The sequence below is a fragment of the Haliotis cracherodii genome, unplaced genomic scaffold (genome assembly GCF_022045235.1).
Source record: "Haliotis cracherodii isolate W230 unplaced genomic scaffold, xgHalCrac1.p SCAF_5, whole genome shotgun sequence".
In the NCBI taxonomy this organism is placed as follows: domain Eukaryota; kingdom Metazoa; phylum Mollusca; class Gastropoda; order Lepetellida; family Haliotidae; genus Haliotis; species Haliotis cracherodii.
Window position 1 is genome coordinate 10,696,271 of NW_027266308.1, and position 21,501 is coordinate 10,717,771.

The window sequence follows — 21,501 nt, forward strand, 5'->3', positions numbered from 1 at the left end:
TTTCAGTTCCTGACTGGCAGGGAACAGGACCTCAAGGGTCGGTGGCATCTCTACTGGAAAGAGGGATGGAACCGCCTGGACGTCTTCACCATCCTCATCTTCGTCCTTGGGATGGTGCTGGTGTTCATCCCGGACCCCCACATGCACCAAATCGGGCGCATCGTACTCAGCATAGACTTTGTCCTGTTCTGTATGCGGCTACTGCAGGCTTTTGCCGTTGGTGCTGACATCGGACCCATGTTCACAATGATACTCAAAATGGTAAGAAAATGCAAATTGGGTATTATGAAACAGTAACCACCTTGGATCTTAATTTGATGGACCATATATCTTTAGAAGGACTCTAAGGGACTAAAGGCCTCCAATAGCCACTAGGCCAGTAATAGACACTGGACTTGTAATAGACAGGGCCTCCAGTAGACACTGATTCTGTAATAGACCCTGGACCTCCAGTAGACACAAGTAGACAGGCCCTGGTATAAACATATTACTACAGACCCTACAATGACTCCAGTATTAATGTCATGCACTGTAAAACTGGATACTGTCTCAGTGATCAAGTCAATCTGCCTTCAGATCAGGGACACGGTGACCTTCGTCATCATCCTCATGGTGTTCATCCTGTCCTATGCTGTGGCCTCAGAAGCCATCCTCTTCCCCCAGTCCCGGCCGGACATCCGCATGCTATACTACGTGCCACGGAAGGCCTACTGGCAGATCTATGGGAATTTCTTTCTGGATGAAATAGAGGGGTCTGACTCAGGTAAGCTTTCGTGACATCCTGGATGACAACGGTCACAATCTTCTTGAGGCAACGCAGTTAACTGACTCTAAACGTCCAGTTTCCACCCTTCCCGAACTAGGCTGAAATTTCTGGGCTCAATCATAGCGCCACCAGTGGCTATTACGAGTTATGTCCCTTCTTTACCCTTCCTATTGACCAATCAGATTCCACCTCTCATATCACTTGCATTTGCTTCAAAGAAAATGGTGGCGCCCAGTCAAGACGATCTGATCGATGATCTAGATATATATTGTAATATATCGGGTCTTCCCTCATGAAGTGTATCAATTTATCAATTTACGTTGATTATAAACATGAAAAGATTTGGAAAATATCCTTCGACGCCTAGTTGATGGTACTCATCATTTAATTGGACTATGCATAGACTCGTTTGTCCAGCCAAACTATAACTCCATAATTGCAGCCAAGTTCGGCAAGGGTGGAAACTGGACTTTTACAGTCAGTTAACTCCCTTGCCTCGCTCAAGAAGATGAATGGTGGTTGTTTCGCAGTGGAATGAAAAATGAAAAATAAAGTTTTGTAATCACCTTTTATTATCCCACAGTTAGTATTTACATACAAAGCAATTAAAGGCAAAACACTACACGAATATTGTAGTATTTCCTTTTTCTAAAGCAGTCCTAATGTGACTGAAGGTTAAACTGTATGTAACCAACGATGTCAGTCTAACCCTGTGTTCTAACATCTAGCCACCATGATGGTTGGTGCTAGACTCCTTTAAAGCATTATTAACAATTATTTTCTGAAAACAGTCACTGAACATTCCTCCTGAACGTTCCTCCGATACACTGAATTCATGTGCACCGTAAACGTCATTCCGCAAAGTAGATGACATGGTGTATTTTTATAACACAACCGACTATCCACAAACAGTTCTTCAGTCCAGTGGTATATAATTCTTAAATTCTTCTTGGAAATTTGAATACTGTTAGTTCAAGTGTGCTGTCTTCAAATAGTCATGTGACCTCATCCTGTGTGTTTGATGCAACACTTGTGCTCAAGAGAATTGTGTCTTTGTTGCATATGTTCCCTGGCTCTCGAGACATCAGGTTGGTAAACAACAAGGATTTCAACCTGCAGATTTCAGTCGACTGCAGGATTTCAAAAGCATGTGTACCGCCAACTGAGCGTTGACAGATATTTTGCAAATTCTTTCATGTTTTTAATCAAAGTGATCAAGTGATTTGATGCACTTCGCGGGGTAAGACCTGTTTTATTACAATATAGAACTTGATTATCGGCGCCATTTGGTTTGAAGCAAATGCAAATGATGTGAGAGGTGGAATATGATTGGTCAATAGGAGGAACATAGAAGAGATATAACTCGTAATAGCCACAGGCAGCGCTACGATCGACCCTGGAAATTCCAGCCTAGTTCGGCAAGGGTAAAAACTGGACTTTTACAGTCAGTTAACTCCTTTGCTCTCGAGAACATGTACCATTGTCCAAAGCCGGTATTTTGCTTGTGTGTTTCGCACAAAGCAGTCTTTGTGCTACTACTATTGTAAGTGTATGTTAAAAGTATGGCACTTACTATAGACTTACCGCTAAAGCCACTTTGTGCAGGAGGGACCCTAGTCTTTTGGAACATTTCACATTGAGCTCAATGAGCCACTCAATCAATGTCATGTAAACGTGCCTGTGCTTAGCAATGTCCTGTGGCGTACTGGAATATTATCTAGCATGCTGTTCCAAGTATATCTATAAGTATTATAACTCTCCTTGGGTGGTTTTCTCATTTGCTTACCTAGTTTCCAACGGTTCATTGTGTATTTATCCACACAACTTCATGTGGAATATTTCACCCCCGTAAGTTTGTCACTTACTTTCAATCATTCCAACCATATCGTAAGTTCCCTATCAAGCCTTCCGGTCGACCAGGACAAGTAGACCCGGTTAGAGACTCCTGCTTGCCAGGCTTAGCTGGGGTATCAACAGGCTACCCGGTCGCAGGTGTTTGCTGTATATTGCAATATTTACATAAGCACCATCTATCCGGTTGCGGCAGGTGCTCTAGTCAGGCCATCTATCCAGCCAGACTACCCTGGCAACGAGGCACTAGTAGTTGGGGTCTGAGATCCCTACTTGTGCAGCCTGGCTGGAAATGCAACCAGTGGGAACTCAGATAAATGTGTTATATTATATAACCAATTGTTGATTAACCTTTAATGTTGTGTTTGTTAATTTCATTATAAATTAAGGTATGTCAGTTAAAATAGTCTTACTGCTAAAACTGCTTGTGCAAGCAGGCCCATGGCTTTTGGTGCATTTCGCCTTGACCTTAAGAACATGGGACATTGTTCATGAGACCAGGGCCCACTTGCACAAAGCGATCTTAGTGCTAAAACGATCGTAGCTCCCATACTTTAACATAGGCTTACAATAATCATGGTGCTAAGATGGCTTTGTGCAAGTGGGCCCTGTAAATAATTTGTATGTTCACTACATATTTGTCTTCAGCGTCCTGCACCAATGATGTGCGTCTGTACGGTAACCGGACCATGGACCGCTGCCCCAGTACGGAGGGGCAGTACATCGTGCCGGTACTACTGGGGGTCTACTCCATCATCACCCACGTCCTGCTGCTCAACCTCCTCATCGCAAAGTTCAAGTGAGTTGCGAGATGAATACGACCACCGCCATAGCCTAGTGGTAGAGTGCCTGCCTCCGTGGTCGTGTGGTAGAGTGCCTGCCTCCGTGGTCTAGTGGTAGAGTGCCTGCCTCTGTGGTTTAGCGGTAGAGTGCCTGCCTCCGTGGTCTAGTGGTAGAGTGCCTGCCTCTGTGGTCTAGTGGTAGAGTGCCTGCCTCTGTGGTTTAGTGGTAGAGTGCCTGCCTCTGTGGTTTAGTGGTAGAGTGCCTGCCTCTGTGGTTTAGCGGTAGATTGCCCGCTTCCGTGGTCTTGTGGTAGAGCGCCTGCCTCCGTGGTTTAGTGGTAGAGTGCCTGCCTCTGTGGTTAAGTGGTAGAGTGCCTGCCTCCGTGGTCTAGTGGTAGAGTGCCTGCCTCCATGGTCTAGTGGTAGAGTGCCTGCCTCCGTGGTCTAGTGGTAGAGAGCCTACCTGGAGATCTCGAGCAAAGGTTGTAGATTTGATCCCTGGCCGCTTCATATCAAAAGACGTTAAAAGATGGTGTTTGTTGCTACCCTGCCTGGCACTTGATATTAAGGGGCTAAAACAAGTACTGGTCAACTCGGAGTCAGTATTCCGTGACTGAGTGGGGTATTCAGGTTAAACTGCGGCATGGTATTTCAGTGGGCTAGCACTATAAAATCAGCATTAGTCTGGACTAGTACAAGCAGACACACACACACACACACACACACACACACACACACACACACACACTATTTAAGTGTAGTAATCTGGAACGCAATGTTAAACCCCATTTCACATCACCACCTGATGAAAACATTGAGGCCTTGGCAGCCCAGAAGTCTAGCACATTGCAGTTTACTGTGCAGAGTTGCATCCCTTACTGCTAGAATCTATTGTTTGCGATTTTCTTAAGCCTAGATTGTCCTCACTTAACATTTTTGTGTTGTCAACTAGGGGAGAAACGATACAGTAAGGTCACGATATGATGTGTCGTGATACATATGACGATACAATACCCATCGCGATACCCATATTTGCGTCAAATCGCGTGGAAACTTTTGACTTTTAATAAATGTAGTTCAGAGCAGGTTCAAAAGGAAAAGATAGCTGTCTGTAGCTGTTTTTTGTATAAGAAAACTTGAAACCCTAATTACAACACATTTTGCAAAATTTGCCTGACAAAAATGCTGAGGCCAAGGACATTAACGAGCAGTAAGTAACTTGTTTTAGCAAGTGTTATCATCTTGTATCGATACAGAAAAAATATGTTTTTTGCATCGTATCGTCGCATGAAAAGTCACATTGCGCCGGTGTATCGATGCATCCCCATGGTCAACACAGTTCCTTAAATCTGACATGCTTCAATTGCTCTGTTCACAGCGACACATACGCCAATGTCCAAGGTGAGGCGAAGATCCACTGGGCGTGGTACAGGTACCAGATAATCTACGAATACGCCCAGCGACCTTGTCTCCCTCCGCCCCTGAATGCTATAGAGTGTGTGCTGTTCCTCCTCCGACACCTCTTCAAGATGGTGAGGAGAGTTGTGTGCTGCTCCTGCTGTCCACAGTGTAAGACAAGCACGGGCGGAATACTCACCCAGCCAGGTGGGTCATACCTTCATTTAGCTGTGACCCGTGAAGACCCCCCCTCCCCGTGAAGATTCCGTGGTAGAATAGGTCTTCAGCAACCCATGCTTGTCCTAAAAGGCGACTAACGGGATCAGGTGGTCAGGCTCACTGACTTGGTTGATACATGTCATCAATTCAAATTGCGTGGATCGATGCTCATGATATCAATCACTGGATTGTCTGGTCCAGACCCGATTATTTACAGACCGCCGTCATGTAGCTGGAATATTTCTGAGTGCGGCGTTAAACAACAAACCAACCAATCCATGAAGATCCGGGGTAGAATAGGTCTTCAGCAACCCAGGCTTGCCGTAAAAGGCGACTATGGTTGTCGTAAGAGGCGACTAACGGGATTGGGTGGTCAGGCTCTCTGACTTGGTTGATGCATGTCATTCACATCCCAATTGGGTGGATCGATGCTCATGATGTCACTCACTGGAGTGTCTAGTCCAGACTCGATTATTTTCAGACCGTATCATATAGCTGGAATATTGCTCGTGTTAAACAACAAAGAAACAAAAAAATTAAGCTGCCGTTTCATTATTCTCTGGATAACTTGGAGCTAACAAATCTATGAAAGTAAACTTAATTCCACATGCCCTATGGCTCAAAGTATGAATAAATATCCCCAGGCCATAAAAATCATGATGATAGGTTCACCAGGGAATCAATCTCATTAAAATCAGATCTTAGTTTTTCGCTACCGCTACCGCTAAACAAAGATCTGAGGACATCCCATCAGGAAGCATTTTTATTTTCTGTTTTTAACATTTGAATCCAGTTGGCCAAATCTGTAAACCGAAACTTAACTATTCACTGGTCTAATATTGGAATTGCAATTAAATACAGTGTGTTTTTTTGTGTTTGGTTGTTTTTGCAGTACAAGCTGAAAGAATTGGTCCTACAAGTATTCAGTTCCACTGGCGGCGCCCTGAAGACAAAGTTGCTACTCGGTACAGGATAAGGTGCTATAAAATAGTCGACACTGTACAAGGTATGAACGTATGATGATGATGATGATGAGGATACTGTGCTATAGAATAGCTGACACTGTACAAGGTATGAACGTATGATGATGAGGATACTGTGCTATAGAATAGTCGACACTGTACAAGGTATGAACGTATGATGATGATGAGGAGGATACTGTGCTATAGAATAGTCGATACTGTACAAGGTATGAACGTATGATGATGAGGATACTGTGCTATAGAATAGTCGACACTGTACAAGGTATGAACGTATGATGATGAGGATACTGTGCTATAGAATAGTCGACACTGTACAAGGTATGAACGTATGATGATGAGGATACTGTGCTATAGAATAGTCGACACTGTACAAGGTATGAACGTATGATGATGAGGATACTGTGCTATAGAATAGTCGACACTGTACAAGGTATGAACGTATGATGATGAGGATACTGTGCTATAGAATAGTCGACACTGTACAAGGTATGAACGTATGATGATGAGGATAAGGTGCTATAGAATAGTCGACACTGTACAAGGTATGAACGTATGATGATGATGAGGAGGAGGATACTGTGCTATAGAATAGTCGACACTGTACAAGGTATGAACGTATGATGATGAGGATAAGGTGCTATAGAATAGTCGACACTGTACAAGGTATGAACGTATGATGATGAGGATACTGTGCTATAGAATAGTCGACACTGTACAAGGTATGAACGTATGATGATGAGGATAAGGTGCTATAGAATAGTCGACACTGTACAAGGTATGAACGTATGATGATGAGGATACTGTGCTATAGAATAGTCGACACTGTACAAGGTATGAACGTATGATGATGAGGATACTGTGCTATAGAATAGTCGACACTGTACAAGGTATGAACGTATGATGATGAGGATACTGTGCTATAGAATAGTCGACACTGTACAAGGTATGAACGTATGATGATGAGGATACTGTGCTATAGAATAGTCGACACTGTACAAGGTATGAACGTATGATGATGAGGATACTGTGCTATAGAATAGTCGACACTGTACAAGGTATGAACGTATGATGATGAGAATACTGTGCTATAGAATAGTCGACACTGTACAAGGTATGAACGTATGATGATGAGGATACTGTGCTATAGAATAGTCGACACTGTACAAGGTATGAACGTATGATGATGAGAATACTGTGCTATAGAATAGTCGACACTGTACAAGGTATGAACGTATGATGATGATGAGGAGGATACTGTGCTATAGAATAGCTGACACTGTACAAGGTATGAACGTGTGATGATGATAAGGATACTGTGCTATAGAATAGTCGACACTGTACAAGGTATGAACGTATGATGATGAGAATACTGTGCTATAGAATAGTCGACACTGTACAAGGTATGAACGTATGATGATGATGAGGAGGAGGATACTGTGCTATAGAATAGTCGACACTGTACAAGGTATGAACGTATGATGATGAGGATACTGTGCTAAAGAAAAGTCGACACTGTACAAGGTATGAACGTATGATGATGATGATGATGATGAGGATACTGTGCTATAGAATAGTCGACACTGTACAAGGTATGAACGTATGATGATGAGGAGAATACTGTGCTATAGTATAGTCGACACTGTACAAGGTATGAATGTATGATGATGAGGAGGATACTGTGCTATAGAATAGTCGACACTGTACAAGGTATGAACGTATGATGATGATGATGAGGATCATTGATACCCTTGTCAGCGGATGTAAGAGACAACCAAGTTTGATCAAGTGGTCCAACTCGCTGACTTGTTTGTCATCTTACCCCAATTGTGTAGATTGATGCTCCTGATGTCAATCACTGCATTGTATGGTCTACTCTATTATTTACAGACCACCATCACATAGCTAGAATAATACTCAGTGCAACGTTAAAAAAACAAGGATGTGTTGTCGTGTATTGTACATACTTGGACTGGACTGATTCACTTCAGTGGCTTCACTTTAAACTAAAAATAACTGACCAATCAAATGACAACCATGAGTTACATAAATTCTGGTGCTACAGTAGTAATAAGTGAGATTGACCTGGTGTCGTCTCTTCGATTCAATCACTTCTGGCACACGAGTGCAGAGTATTTTTTTTAAGAAATCTGCTCATCAAAAGAAACGCAATCTGTAGAAACATATAGAGAAGTATGTACGTTAAGAAGAGATGTTTCCAATGTGTTCCAAGTAATGACAAAACTAACAATCATTCAAGTGTTACCACATTGTCTTTATTCTTATCACGATAGGGGCGGTCGGGTAGCCTAGTGGTTAAAGCGTTAGCTCGTCACGCTGAAGACCCGGGTTCGATTCCCGACATGGGTACAATATGTGAAGCCCATTTCTGGTGTCCCCTGCCGTGATATTGCTGGAATATTGCTAAACGCGGCGTAAAACCTCCCTCACTCACTCTTATCACGATATGCTGCACGTGATTTTTAAACTTTACACGCTAATCCTGCACGAGACAAATGGTGCATCACGAGTCATGGATCTATGACGTCACATGTGATGCGTTCATGAGAGTCGGTTCCCACATCATACCAGTATGTTGGTTGTTGCATCGAACCAATCTGATATCTCGTCAATATGAGTAATTCTTCATATATTAACCAACATGTATGGTATTCACGATTATCATATAATGGGTAGGTTTCTCGGCAGGATAAAGCCAACGGATAAAAACGATATCCATTGGGGTCATATGCGGATAGAGATGCAAATATCAAAGGTCAAGTAGGGACTTTCACTGTTTATAAACAAACATGGCGTCGCCTTGTCATTCGGCGATCGAGTCAGAATTAACCATCAGGAATCTGGATAAACTACAGGGATAATTGCTATCATCATGATCATTATCAAAAGAACCGTCTAATATACTGAAAATCAGTGTCTATCTGTGACGTAGCTAAGGCATTTTATAAGTTTTGGCAACTTTGGAAATATAAATTTCGAAACAATTTTGTGAGGGCACGAGGCCTAGCCAAGCGGGATCAGTAGCCATATCTGTGCTTGTAGACCTCTGCGGCTTGAAACCTTCTCCACAAATTAAAATAGTTGGATTTGGCCGAAATATGTTTGAATTGTTACCTTGTTTCGTTTTGTTGCTGTGTGTACATCTGACTACACTTCTTAACGTTATGACGGGACAGGCCGACTGTCAACAACGTCTGACCTTGGCTGTGACATCTCATAGACTAGGGTTAGAGTAGTTTCCCTTTGACAAAGCGCAGTTATTCTAGCGGACAGACTGATGGATTGCCGAGAAAGGCAAGTAAAAACAATTGTTGTTTTACGTATATGTTGCTTCGCGACTGTATAAGAAACCGATTTCAGTTGGAACTATATTGGCTACTGTCACTGTCCGACTGACACATCACTTACCCTGTAACGCAATAAATATTAATGCATGTTTTCCAGGAAAACTTGCAATGTTTCGGTAATGTTTATGAGAGAGGGAAAGCGATTTTGAAGCACAGAATTAAAGAATGACATAATATGATAAAGAGGTTATCACGCTTGTGTATTTGGGGATGGTAAATATCCTGTATTAGGAATAAACAGTATGTATATATTCCTAATGCAGGATACATGTATTTACCATCCCCAAACACACTCGCATGATAACCTCTATTTCTTTTGGTTGTGAGTATAGAATGAAAATATGATACTCTGGATAATTGATATCTTTTGTGTAGCTATTTCCCCAAATGGTACGGTTTCCCTGATCCGCAGGTATCCCGAACATCGACCAGCCTGACCTGGCGCTGACTCTATACTCGGATGTTTGCACTGTGAGGAACCTACAGCCACAAACCACCTACAGGTTCAAGGTCAGCTACGAGACATCGTCTACGTGGGAAGACTGGGCGGAGGCAGACTTCAGAACAAAACCTAAAGGTGAGATCTGGGGTAGGAATCAACCTGGGTTTCGTTCCACAAAGCCATCGTAGCGCTGCGGTAAGTCTATGTTAATGCATGGGAGTTACGATCGTCTTGCACTACGATCACTGTGTGGAACAAGGCCCAGGGCCCCGTTCCTCAAAGCGATCTTTGCGCTACAATGATCGTAAGCCTATGTTAAAGTATGGGACTTACGATCACCTTAGTACTAAGATCGCTTTGAGGAACAAAGCGATCTTAGCGCTACGACTGTCGTAAGCCTGTGTTAAAGTATAGGAATTATGATCATCTTAGCGCTAAGATCGCTTTGTGGAACGGGGCCCTGGACCTTTTGAGCTTTGTCATAAATATTGTTTGCGTTTATTGAGTCAAATCAAGTCAAATCGGTGTGGGCATTGTGTACATCCGCATAGCGAGATATGAGAATTTATTACTTGCCCGTGAAGAGATCACCCGTTTAATAAACATACACCTGTATTACACATTGTGTAAACCAAAACGCGTGCTTATGTACTCTCGGAACACGTTTTAGGAACAAATATTGAAAGCTCTCAACATCCCTTGGCTTATTCAACGACATTGCGTGTGGAGTTGATAGATCACTGAGAGGAGCTTATGCACACTCGATGACCCCAGCAACCTTGTTGCTAGGCTGACGTCACATGGCATTGTTTCACTGATGGATCTTGCAACAAAATTCCACAAATTACGTCATCGGGTATTGTGACGTTATTGTAAACTTTGAGGTGCAAGGCCCGTTCCACAAGGCGATCGTATTGTAGCGCAACGACAGTCGTTAGTCTAAGTTAAAGTATGTGAGTTGCGATAGTCTTAGCCCTACGATAATTTTGTGAATTCTAAAGGTGGACCGTTGTATGGTATTAAATTCATACGTTTCAACTTTTGACGTGTTTGAAGTATTATTCTGTTAAACTCAATTGGACTATGCCGTGGATCGCGTAGGTGTCAGCCTATTCATACTCAACAGTATAATTAAAAAACCCGTTATAAATGGCAAGTAATAAATAAAATACTAAACTCGCTCCCGTGTAAAACCAATTTTATGAAACTCGTGAAAAGTTGTGGTATCTGACTCGCTTTCGCTTGTCAGATACCACAACTATTCACTCGTTTCATAAAATTGGTATTACACGGGAGTTCCTATATATGTAGTTTTTGTGTTTGAGATTGTTGGTATATTGGCTATCTTGACTGAGTGTAATACACAGTTTATCAATTTGGATTATAATGGTAAAACATTTTTGAGGAGCAGTGTTTGTATTGATTGATGTATTTGGACAACTATTTATTATAGAGAGGAAATGAAGGTACCTAACCTTTGCCCTCTTTCTACTATTTTCAAGCATCTTGTCATCCAAAGCATGGTTTATAGCAACACCTGTATTCTGGATTTATTAAGTACTCTATTTTAACCTGCACCTCTCTAATCCATAACACTGTCTAATCAGTCATTTTTGTACTCCCCAAAAAATCCTTGAACGAGCATCTCCATAATCAAGCAATTTCTCTTTACCAGCATCTGTATAATTCAACATATTGCCTTAACCAGCATCTGTATAATTCAGCACATTGTCTTAACCAGCACCTGTATAATCCAGCTCATTGTCTTAAGCAGAATCTGTATAATCCAGCACATTGTCTTAACCAGCATCTGTATAATCCAGCACATTGTCTTAACCAGCACCTATATAATCCAGCACATTATCTTAACCAGCATCTGTATTATCCATCACATTGTCTTAACCAGCATCTGTATAATCCAGCATTTTGTCTGAACCAGCACCTGTATAATCCAACACTTTGTCTTAACCAGCATCTGTATAATCCAGCGCTTTGTCTTAATCAGCATCTGTATAATCCAACACATTGTCTTAAGCAGAATCTGTATAATCCAGCACTTTGTCTTAACCAGCATCTGTATTATCCATCATTTTGTCTGAACCAGCACCTGTATAATCCAACACTTTGTCTTAACCAGCACCTGCATAATCCAACTCATTGTCTTAACCAGCATCTGTATTATCCATCACGTTGTCTTAACCAGCATCTGTATAATCCAGCACTTTGTCTTAACCAGCATCTGTATAATCCAACACATTGTCTTAAGCAGAATCTGTATAATCCAGCACTTTGTCTTAACCAGCATCTGTATAATCCATCATTTTGTCTGAACCAGCACCTGTATAATCCAACACTTTGTCTTAACCAGCACCTGTATAATCCAACTCATTGCCTTAACCAGCATCTGTATAATCCAGCACATTGTCTTAACCAGCATCTGTATAATCCAATATATTGCCTTAACCAGCATCTGTATAATCCAGCACATTGTCTTAAGCAGCATCTGTATAATCCAGCACATTGTCTTAACCAGCATCTGTATTATCCAGCACATTGTCTTAACTAACATCGTCTCTGAAGCACTCCCTTTAAACTAGCATCATGAATTGACACCACTCTTTCAAGTCCATTGTCTCACAATATGAAACATTTTTCCTCCTACATCGTGTGATATAACTGAAATACTATACATAGGGCTGTTAGACCTCATGTGAGTGTCTGTTGTATTCGTGCAGAGAGTGACTTGGCAAGTTGCCATGAGAAGGACTGCGTTGATCAGCTGGAGGGTCGACAGCTGAAGGACGACGCGACAACACAGTGAGTACACTTCTCGAGGCCTTCATCTGGATAGTTGGGGAAAAAGCTTGGGTATGATGCTATGTGGAATTAATTATCCCCCACCACAAAGTGGAAGGGGGATACAGGAATAGGCGCTGTCCGTCTGTCTGTCATTCCGAAGAAGAACTCAAAAACCATGAGAGATATCGTAACCAAACTTGGCACATAGATAGGCCTAGTGTTGAACAGGTGACTTTTTATAGTTTGGGATTTTTTTGGTTTTTTTAAATTTCGAGTTTCGTTTCCATTTGACTTTGACTGAAAATGGTGGTAGTGCTCCTTTCCGTAGCAGATCTTAAAAAACACAAAATATTTCTTCAATAAACTTGGCACATAGATAGGTCTAGTGGTAAACTGGTGCCTTTTGATAGTTTGGGATATTTTTTTAATATATTTTTTGCGTTTCAAAAGCTATGACTTTGACTTGACTGGATCTTGAAAACCGTACAATATTTCTTGCCTTGCACTCAACTGGACATGTCATATTGGTGGGGGAAATGAGTATTTAATGCTTGTCTTGTGGTAGAACTGTTGTAAATATAGCTGAAGTAGTTGGCTGTGGCAGCAATTGATTTAGCTACTAGTGAAAAATATCAAGTGCTGTCATGGCTGAGTTTGAACAGTGGTCAACAGCAGCGAGCGGTGCTTTCCAGGATGTCATTGTGCTGGAATTGGTCCTGTGAGTTACGCTCTGTTCTGGATGTTTCTGTGAGTTACGCTCTGTTCTGGATGTTTCTGTGAGTTATGCTCTGTTCTGGATGTGTCTGTGAGTGATGCTCTGTTCTGGATGTTTCTGTGAGTGATGCTCTGTTCTGGATGTTTCTGCGAGTGATGCTCTGTTCTGGATGTTTCTGTGAGTTATGCTCTGTTCTGGATGTTTCTGTGAGTGATGCTCTGTTCTGGATGTTTCTGTGAGTTATGCTCTGTTTTGGATGTTTCTGTGAGTTATGCTCTGTTCTGGATGTTTCTGTTAGTTATGCTCTGTTCTGGATGGTCCTGTGATTTATGCTCTGTTCTGGATGTTTCTGTGAGTTATGCTCTGTTCTGGATGTTTCTGTGAGTTATGCTCTGTTCTGGATGTTTCTGTGAGTTATGCTCTGTTTTGGATGTTTCTGTAAGTTATGCTCTGTTCTGTTCTAGACTGAGGGTTATATCTAAGTCAATGAACACCAACAAGCAACAGGTTTCCCAGTCTCTACAACAGGTCACAGGTCACATAACTCAGTAAGTAGAGCATCATAGGATTTTTTAAAGGTGAAGGTCAGTCACATGGTTATACAAACTAAAAATTGGCTTTTTCATCTCTTTGATACGATAATAAATCATTATAATATAACAAACGCTTATCTCAACATTAACCACAGAGTCACATCGACAGTACTCAGAAATTTGAGTTTTTGGTCTTGTTTTTTTTCCCAGGCTGAAAGACAAGGTGAAGGAGCTGCACGAATCTACCACATGTATAATGACAGCTGAGACTGAGAATATTGCCCGGCTAGCCAGGCAGCAAGCAGATGCCACAGTCACCATGGCAACAGAGATGGTCAGCTTGAAGCGGTCTGAGGCGGCCATGTTGGCAGAGATCAGGTCACTGAAGAAAGAACTGTCGGAGATGAAAGCGAGGTCAGCAGTGAGGTCGGAGGACCTGCACGCCCTGATGACCCAGCAGACCTCAATGATGCATCAGGTCCTGCAGGCGGCGGGCAGTTCAAGGCAGCCTGTGACATGAAGACTTGTTAGTTTTTCAGAACCCTCAGAAATGAGGTTTTGTAAATTCTGTGAAATTAACTTGTTATTTAAGAATGATGTCTTGAAGATCTGATGTAATGAATAGATTGTTTTGATCATTTTGAAGGTCACAATGAAACATCCAGAACAATTATTGAATCTATGTACAGTGAAACCTCATTAGTCCGGACTCTGTGAGAAGCATCACTTAAGTCAATATATACCGGTACCCAAAGCAATACTGCTCCATACCATGATGTATTAATCTGGATTTCACTGGGTCTTGGGGGAGGTGGGCCAGCCTTGTGGTTAAAGCGGTCGCTCGTCACGCCAAAGACCCGGGTTCAATTCCCGTTATGGGTACAATGTGTGAAGCCAATTTCTGGTGTACCCCACGTTATATTCCTGGAATATTGCTTAAAGTGGAGTAAAATCATGCTCACTTGCTGGGTCTGGATTATCAGGGTTCCACTGTAGAGGGGTTCTATTTATGTATGATACTAATTTTTATGTTTTCAACACGTTACTTTTAATCAAAATTAGTACACATATGATCTATATAGTTGTATATATCACATTGTGTTTTTCATTTCCAGGTGGGTACTGGACCTTCAGACTCAATCTGGTTGTCATGTTTTTTATCTCTCCAATACAAAAGATGTTACAACTGTTAGTTTTACGTATCTAACCTAGCCTTTTGTCTTGGTCTTGTTTCAGGAAATAATGATGTATTCCAAGTTTCTAACATGAAGCCATCTTCTTAAAATCACATTCCCTTATTATTCTGTTTCATGCCAGACAATTTCCTTTTCTGGAAGAACACACCCTAATTACAGTATCAGTTAAATGATATATGAAAAAAACATAAATTACATTGTGTTTGATAGAAAATATGTTTTATTTATCAATCTCATTAAAATCAGATCTTAGTTCTCGCTACCGCCAAACAAAGATCTGAGGACATCCCATTACGGGTCACGTCAGAACGACCTTTCATCCAACCAATCTGAGCGTCGCTTACCAGATCATGAAAGTGACTGTCGGAATGTGTTTTCTAATCATGCAACCACGAAATATTTAACACGGGGTATTCCGAACGATTATATCCATACAATCTAGGCCATCTTTAAGCCATTCCAGAATGTTCTTCTTATCAGTTTTTAATTTTTTTAATCGCGAACACGCCAAAATATGTTTCGAAGCGTAGTCGCCAATTTGAAACAAGTGTCGTAAAGCTCAAGAAAGCTGCCTTCTGATTGGCTAATGTCGATTTCTTGTCAGTCATTTCATTGGTCGGTCAAAATTCGCGAAAGGTCGTTCTGACGTGACTCTTAATGGGATGTCCCCCGATTTTTCTTTAGCGGTAGCAAAAACTAAGATCTGATTTATGAGATTGTATTTACAAATCTTTGTTATATTAACAAAACTTTTGTATTCCAAGAGTACTTCTTACACTCCTGATAATGTTATAGGTGCCTGTTGTTCTACCTCCTCCAGATCTGGACATTGCACAAGAATATGAATAACTCTGGCCTTACTAGTCTATACCGAATATCAACAGATTGTCAGGGAAATATATGCTGTTGACTCGCAATATCAAGACACATTTATAACTCACTGGATGTGTACAAAATGCCAGTTATTGTTGAAATGTGTCTTGTCTTCCCTGGTAGCATTGTGTGTAGATATTTTGTCATAATATGGAATGGACATGTATTTCCTGATATTTTGATTGGAATATTTTCTTGAAGGATGTTTTACTTCAAGACAGGAGTATACCTGTTTCATAATATTTACCCTGTTCAATGAAATCAATGGCAACTACCTGGTTATGATTTATGTTCCATAATATACTGATGGAAATAAGTAAAGGAACAGGTATGTATGTAGGCACTTGTTTGACAAACACACTGTATGGCTGTAAACGGATAGGAAGGTAGGCACTTCTTTGACAGACACGCTGTATGTGCTGTGAAAGGATAGGAAGGTAGGCACTTGTTTGACAGACACACTGTATGGGCTGTAAATGGATAGGAAGGGAGGTGTTTGTTTGACAGACACGCTGTATGTGCTGTAAACGGATAGGAAGGTAGGCACTTGTTTGACAGACACACTGTATGGCTGTAAACGGATAGGAAGGTAGGCACTTGTTTGACACACACGCTGTATGTGCTGTGAACGGATAGGAAGGTAGGCACTTGTTTGACAGACACACTGTATGGGCTGTAAATGGATAGGAAGGGAGATGTTTGTTTGACAGACACAGTGTATGTGGTGCAAACGGATATGAAGAGAGGTGTTAGTTTGACAGACACGCTGTATGTGGTGCGAACAGATATGAAGAGAGGTGTTTGTTTGACAGACACACTGTATGTGGTGCGAACAGATATGGAGAGAGGTGTTAGTTTGACAGACACGCTGTATGTGGTGCGAACAGATATGGAGAGAGGTGTTCGTTTGACAGACACGCTGTATGTGCTGTGAACGGATATGAAGAGAGGTGTTAGTTTGACAGACACGCAGTATGTGCTGTGAATACAAACAATTTGTGTTGGCAGTGTATTGACATAACAGATGTTTCACAAATTTTGTTTGATTGAAGCATCGCTATTGAATGCAACATTTTCACCTTCAGTATATTGGTGTTATCTACCAAGGCATCTTATGGGCAAGCATCATTTGTATTTTATGTCATGTATTTCCTCTGTAGATGTAAATAAAGCTGACTTAACGGGGGACAATTGGTCACAAAGGAGGCTGAAAAGTTGAAACATACGTACAAACACCATCTCAAAGCTCCACCCCAAATGTAATTCCTTGCATTGCTAACATCATCTTCTCAGAAACCACTCGACCCATGAAACTGAAATTTCTTGTACTTGTTCCAACTAATGACTGCAAGAGGTTTTAATCTGATTTTCTGTAAGGCTATGCATCCGTTTTATTATCCTTACGGTTCTCATACAAACTGGTATTATTAGAAAACTGCAATATTTTAGAAGGTAATGAAGTTTGACAGCTTTTTACTGTAGACTTTTAGTGTTCAGTTTTACAAACACTTTATGATTGTACACACACAAGTACAACATAGCTCAACATCATATAGCTCATTGATCCTATTTTTACTATGTTTATCTTTGAACATTTACACTTATTTGTATTCATGTACTGTTTTAAAGAATAAAATGGCTGGCATGTGCAAACATTAGTTTTCATGGGATTTTTTTCCATAATGAAAGAATATCCGCTCATTTTCTCAGGACTATATGGAGGACACGTATCTTGTTGTCACCTGTCTTTGTGAAATCACAAGCCAGGACAGAAGTGTCTTTACTTCTGTTGGCGGCATATTCCATCTTGCATTCTCCTCAAAAGTATCCTCCCGTTTCTGTACATCTTCACTCCTTCCCGGCCGCTGCTGCTTCCCTTGATACACTCGAGCATCCAAGTTATCCCCGTGTGACTGGCAGCAGTTGTAAGTTTATTGTAATGATTGTCAAATGATTGAAGCACTACTAAAATGTTAAACGCTGTCACCAGTAGCAAATGATTAGAATTTAGAGTTACCTCCCCTGCTTGTTTACTAACATGACAGGCTTGATTATTTGAAAAGTTTTTTTGGTTTTGTTTTTTTGTTGTTCAATGCTGCACTCAGCAATATTCCAACTATATGACAGTGGACCAGACAATCCAGTGATTAACATCATGAGCATCGATCCACGCAATTGGGATATGATGACATGCATGAACCAAGTCAGCGAGCCTGACCACCCGATCCCGTTAATTGCTTCTTGCGACAGGCATAGTTGCAATTTCTTGATGTCAAGTATGGGTTGCTGAAGACCATTTCTAACCCGGATATACATGGGTCTCATTGCTTCTCATTCATATAAATTAACATGGTTTACTAAAAACAACAAAGCCTGTTATCATGGTTATGGACTACATTGAGGATACATACATTGGTAGACCACATTGCTGACCTAGATGACCAGCCAGATTTCCAGTCTGTGGAATGTCAAATTTAATCGGAAAACTTACTCGTAGATTTCCGTAATCGTCAACTTCCTGTTTCTTGTTTTTACTCGTGGGACAATGGAGGCACATTTAAATTATTGAAAAATGCTGTTTTGTGGGAGAAATAGTCCCTTATGCAGGAGACTGGGAGATTTCATCAAGTTGCAGGAGTCTGTCGCAAAACGGGGGATTGACTGCTCTGAGTGGAAACAGATCTACCAAGAACAAACAATGCAGTAGTCATGGGATTTCATTGTCACCTCCAGTCCAGTGTCCAGGTTCATCACCCAAACATCTGGACCTTCATTGGTGTCAATCAGAAGGAGCAGGCACTCAAAGCAGTGCAGATCAAACTGGTCAAACTGCCCTCCCAAGAGGAAAGTCTACAGAGACTTGCCCATGTTGTTGAAAATTTTGAGGATATGCACATTTTAGATTTCTTGAGGGCAATTGCTCATAACCTGTTGTTTTAAAATATGAAGTCAAGAACAAAGTGTGAAATATTACATCATGAAATGAGGTATTATTGAGGAAGTTACATGTAATTGTTACATTATTAACATATGAAATATTAAAATGTGAAAATGTTTACCTTTCCTTTGTGGTCCTTTGTGATGGGGGGAAGGAAATGACCTAGGGGGGACATATGCTGGGGTGGGTGGGGGCAATTGACTTGGAGCAATAGGCAGGGGGTAATAGGCCCAGGGGGAATAGGCCTAGACCACGAGCAGGAGGTGAGAAGTATAAAACATAACTCGGGACACATTAAACCCCATGTACCCCGAGTGATCCTGCTACAACTAATAGTGTACCTGGGGGCACGGGTGGCCCAGTCGTCTAAGACGCCGCGATTCGCTGTGCAGAGTTGCGCTACTTGGGCACACCAGAAACCTATGACTGTGGGTTTGAATCCCGGTTCGCCCCGATTATGTTTCTAGGTTTGTCAGCACAATACCCGTGCTCGTTGGTTTCACCGAAGTGGTAAATGTCTGAGACCTGCATCACTTCAGGCTTTCCTCCCACATTAAGTTGACACGCCGTGATATAACTGGAATATTGTTAAAAGCGGCATTAAACCTAACTCACTCACTCAATATAGTGTACAGTGTTTGAAGTGTTTTAAAGACTATATTTAGACTTATACATGGATAACATATTTTATGAACGCTTCACTCGTTATCATGATTGTGGACAGATATTTGAAGTCAGTTGCTTCCATTCTGACGACAACAATAGATTCTCTTGTATTTGTTTGCAATATATTTTTCAATTAGACAAATATCACTCATTCTTTTAAGCATGTTAAGGACATCAAAGGCTGTTTTTTGTCGACTCATACTTAATGAATAAATTAATCCTTTTGAGAGCAAAATCCAAACATGACAGTATATTTTGTGAATTCAAGTTTAATATTTAAGTTACAGTTGATAAATATTTCAACCTGTGACGATTTCAGAAGTCCTTGACGTGTTCACATTCATAATATATATGTGATAAATCTTCTCTACAGCATTTACAGAAGGTACAAATACGTATCAAATACGTATCATTATCAACTAGGTTCATCACAAGTCAGTGTTTCTTTGTGAATAGTGTATAATGAATACATCTATATTGAATATCTAGCAGCTCATAGTCGTTAGTACAGTTTCTATACTATGAAAACATTTTTTTCCAATTACTATGAAAGTGGAAAATACCATTTCAGTATTGTAATACTTTAAAGGGGCACTGATCTAAGGCAATTCCCCGGCTGGTTGTTGCCTTTGTTATTGTTTTTTTTCCCGTGAGTACCCGAATGATACGCAACGCAACTGAGCGTGACCAGAGACTGGGCTACCGTCTGCAAGGACAGCTAAATAAACTCGTAGGCTAGTGGCAATATTTGCTTTATGCATTTTTGCATGAACACTGATTGGTTAAATGTGTTCTATAAAGATTTCGACAAAGGGCGCATTGTTCATTAATTTCTTCAGCCTAAACAAACAGACAAAAAGAACAGTGAAGCTCATCGGATGTCGTCATTTGGAAATACCCCAGATGGTTATAGTTTAATACTAAAAAAGTATCCATGCAGTGAAAGCATTTTCGGATTTCAGATTGCGTCGATAATACGATTACTACTCCCTTGTGCTCATCCACGTTTTCTCGTATAACCCTACACTTGTGTATTTGTCGTCATTCACTTGATGCTCAGTTAATGAATTTATTACAGGTAATACAGGTTATTACCTGACAAAGGTTCCCATTTGGCATTTATTGTGTCTGGGGTTATTATTTAATCTAAATCCAGGTTTGAAGTGAGGTGAAATGTGTGTTATGTAATATGCACGTGGCAGACCAGCAAGAGGTGAATGATCAGTTGATTTACTTTTTTTGTAAATCAACGGATCAGTCCTAGTCATCAAAGGATTAACAGAATATCTTGCACAGTGGATATGTCAAAAGTGAGTGTTTACATGTCTAGGTTTACTAAAACAAAGGGAATACACTCATATCATGGCGTGAAGTGCCGATGTAAAAACAACATACTTTGTTCAAAGGGTTAACTGATAATACGTTGATTGATTGATCATTGTTATCTATCACTCAATGGATTTTTTAGGAACTGTGGACATTATGAAAATAGTTGTCACGTGGGCTTTCTCAGCCGACCTTTAAGACTTGACACCTATGTGAAACACCTGAAACAATCCAAGTGATCAGTTCAGAAACGAACACGGGTTATAATATCCCGAAACGATATATATATTTTAAAATATTTGATTGTTACAGAGACACGTGACATCGAATAAGTTTCTTTGTACAGCTGCAGACGTGTGGGAAATTGTTCCTTTGTGTGGATATTCACAGATGCATTCCTCGAACAAGGAAGCTGCCTAAAATTTATACACATAAATTTGGTAGGTTGTAATTATGGTATTTGCATTTTGTTTTCCTTCATTTGCTGTAGCATTGAACCGATTCGTTCTTGTTTCTCTACGTCTTGGTTGGGAAATTCTTCAATGCGCGATAGACGTTGTTTTCACAGGTCATTTCCTTTGTAAGCCTGTATATATTAACGTCAATTTGTAAAATGTGAATCTCTCAGGCAATTTATAAAATGTGTAAA

At 40.8% G+C, this 21,501-nt stretch overlaps 1 protein-coding gene across 1 annotated transcript in view; it reads left to right on the plus strand.

Moving 5' to 3' along the window:
- LOC139443352 (transient receptor potential cation channel subfamily M member 4-like) overlaps window positions 1-15,730 on the plus strand; it is a 51,330-nt gene extending 35,600 nt beyond the window's left edge. Inside the window, exons 21-29 of the mRNA XM_071224339.1 lie at window positions 7-261; window positions 577-763; window positions 3,266-3,416; window positions 4,778-5,004; window positions 5,909-6,022; window positions 9,777-9,941; window positions 12,542-12,623; window positions 13,785-13,868; window positions 14,064-15,730. Coding sequence (XP_071080440.1) covers window positions 7-261; window positions 577-763; window positions 3,266-3,416; window positions 4,778-5,004; window positions 5,909-6,022; window positions 9,777-9,941; window positions 12,542-12,623; window positions 13,785-13,868; window positions 14,064-14,373 — 1,575 coding nt within the window. The 3' untranslated portion in view covers window positions 14,374-15,730. The remainder of the gene's footprint in view (window positions 1-6; window positions 262-576; window positions 764-3,265; window positions 3,417-4,777; window positions 5,005-5,908; window positions 6,023-9,776; window positions 9,942-12,541; window positions 12,624-13,784; window positions 13,869-14,063) is intronic.
- Window positions 15,731-21,501: the final 5,771 nt, after the last annotated feature.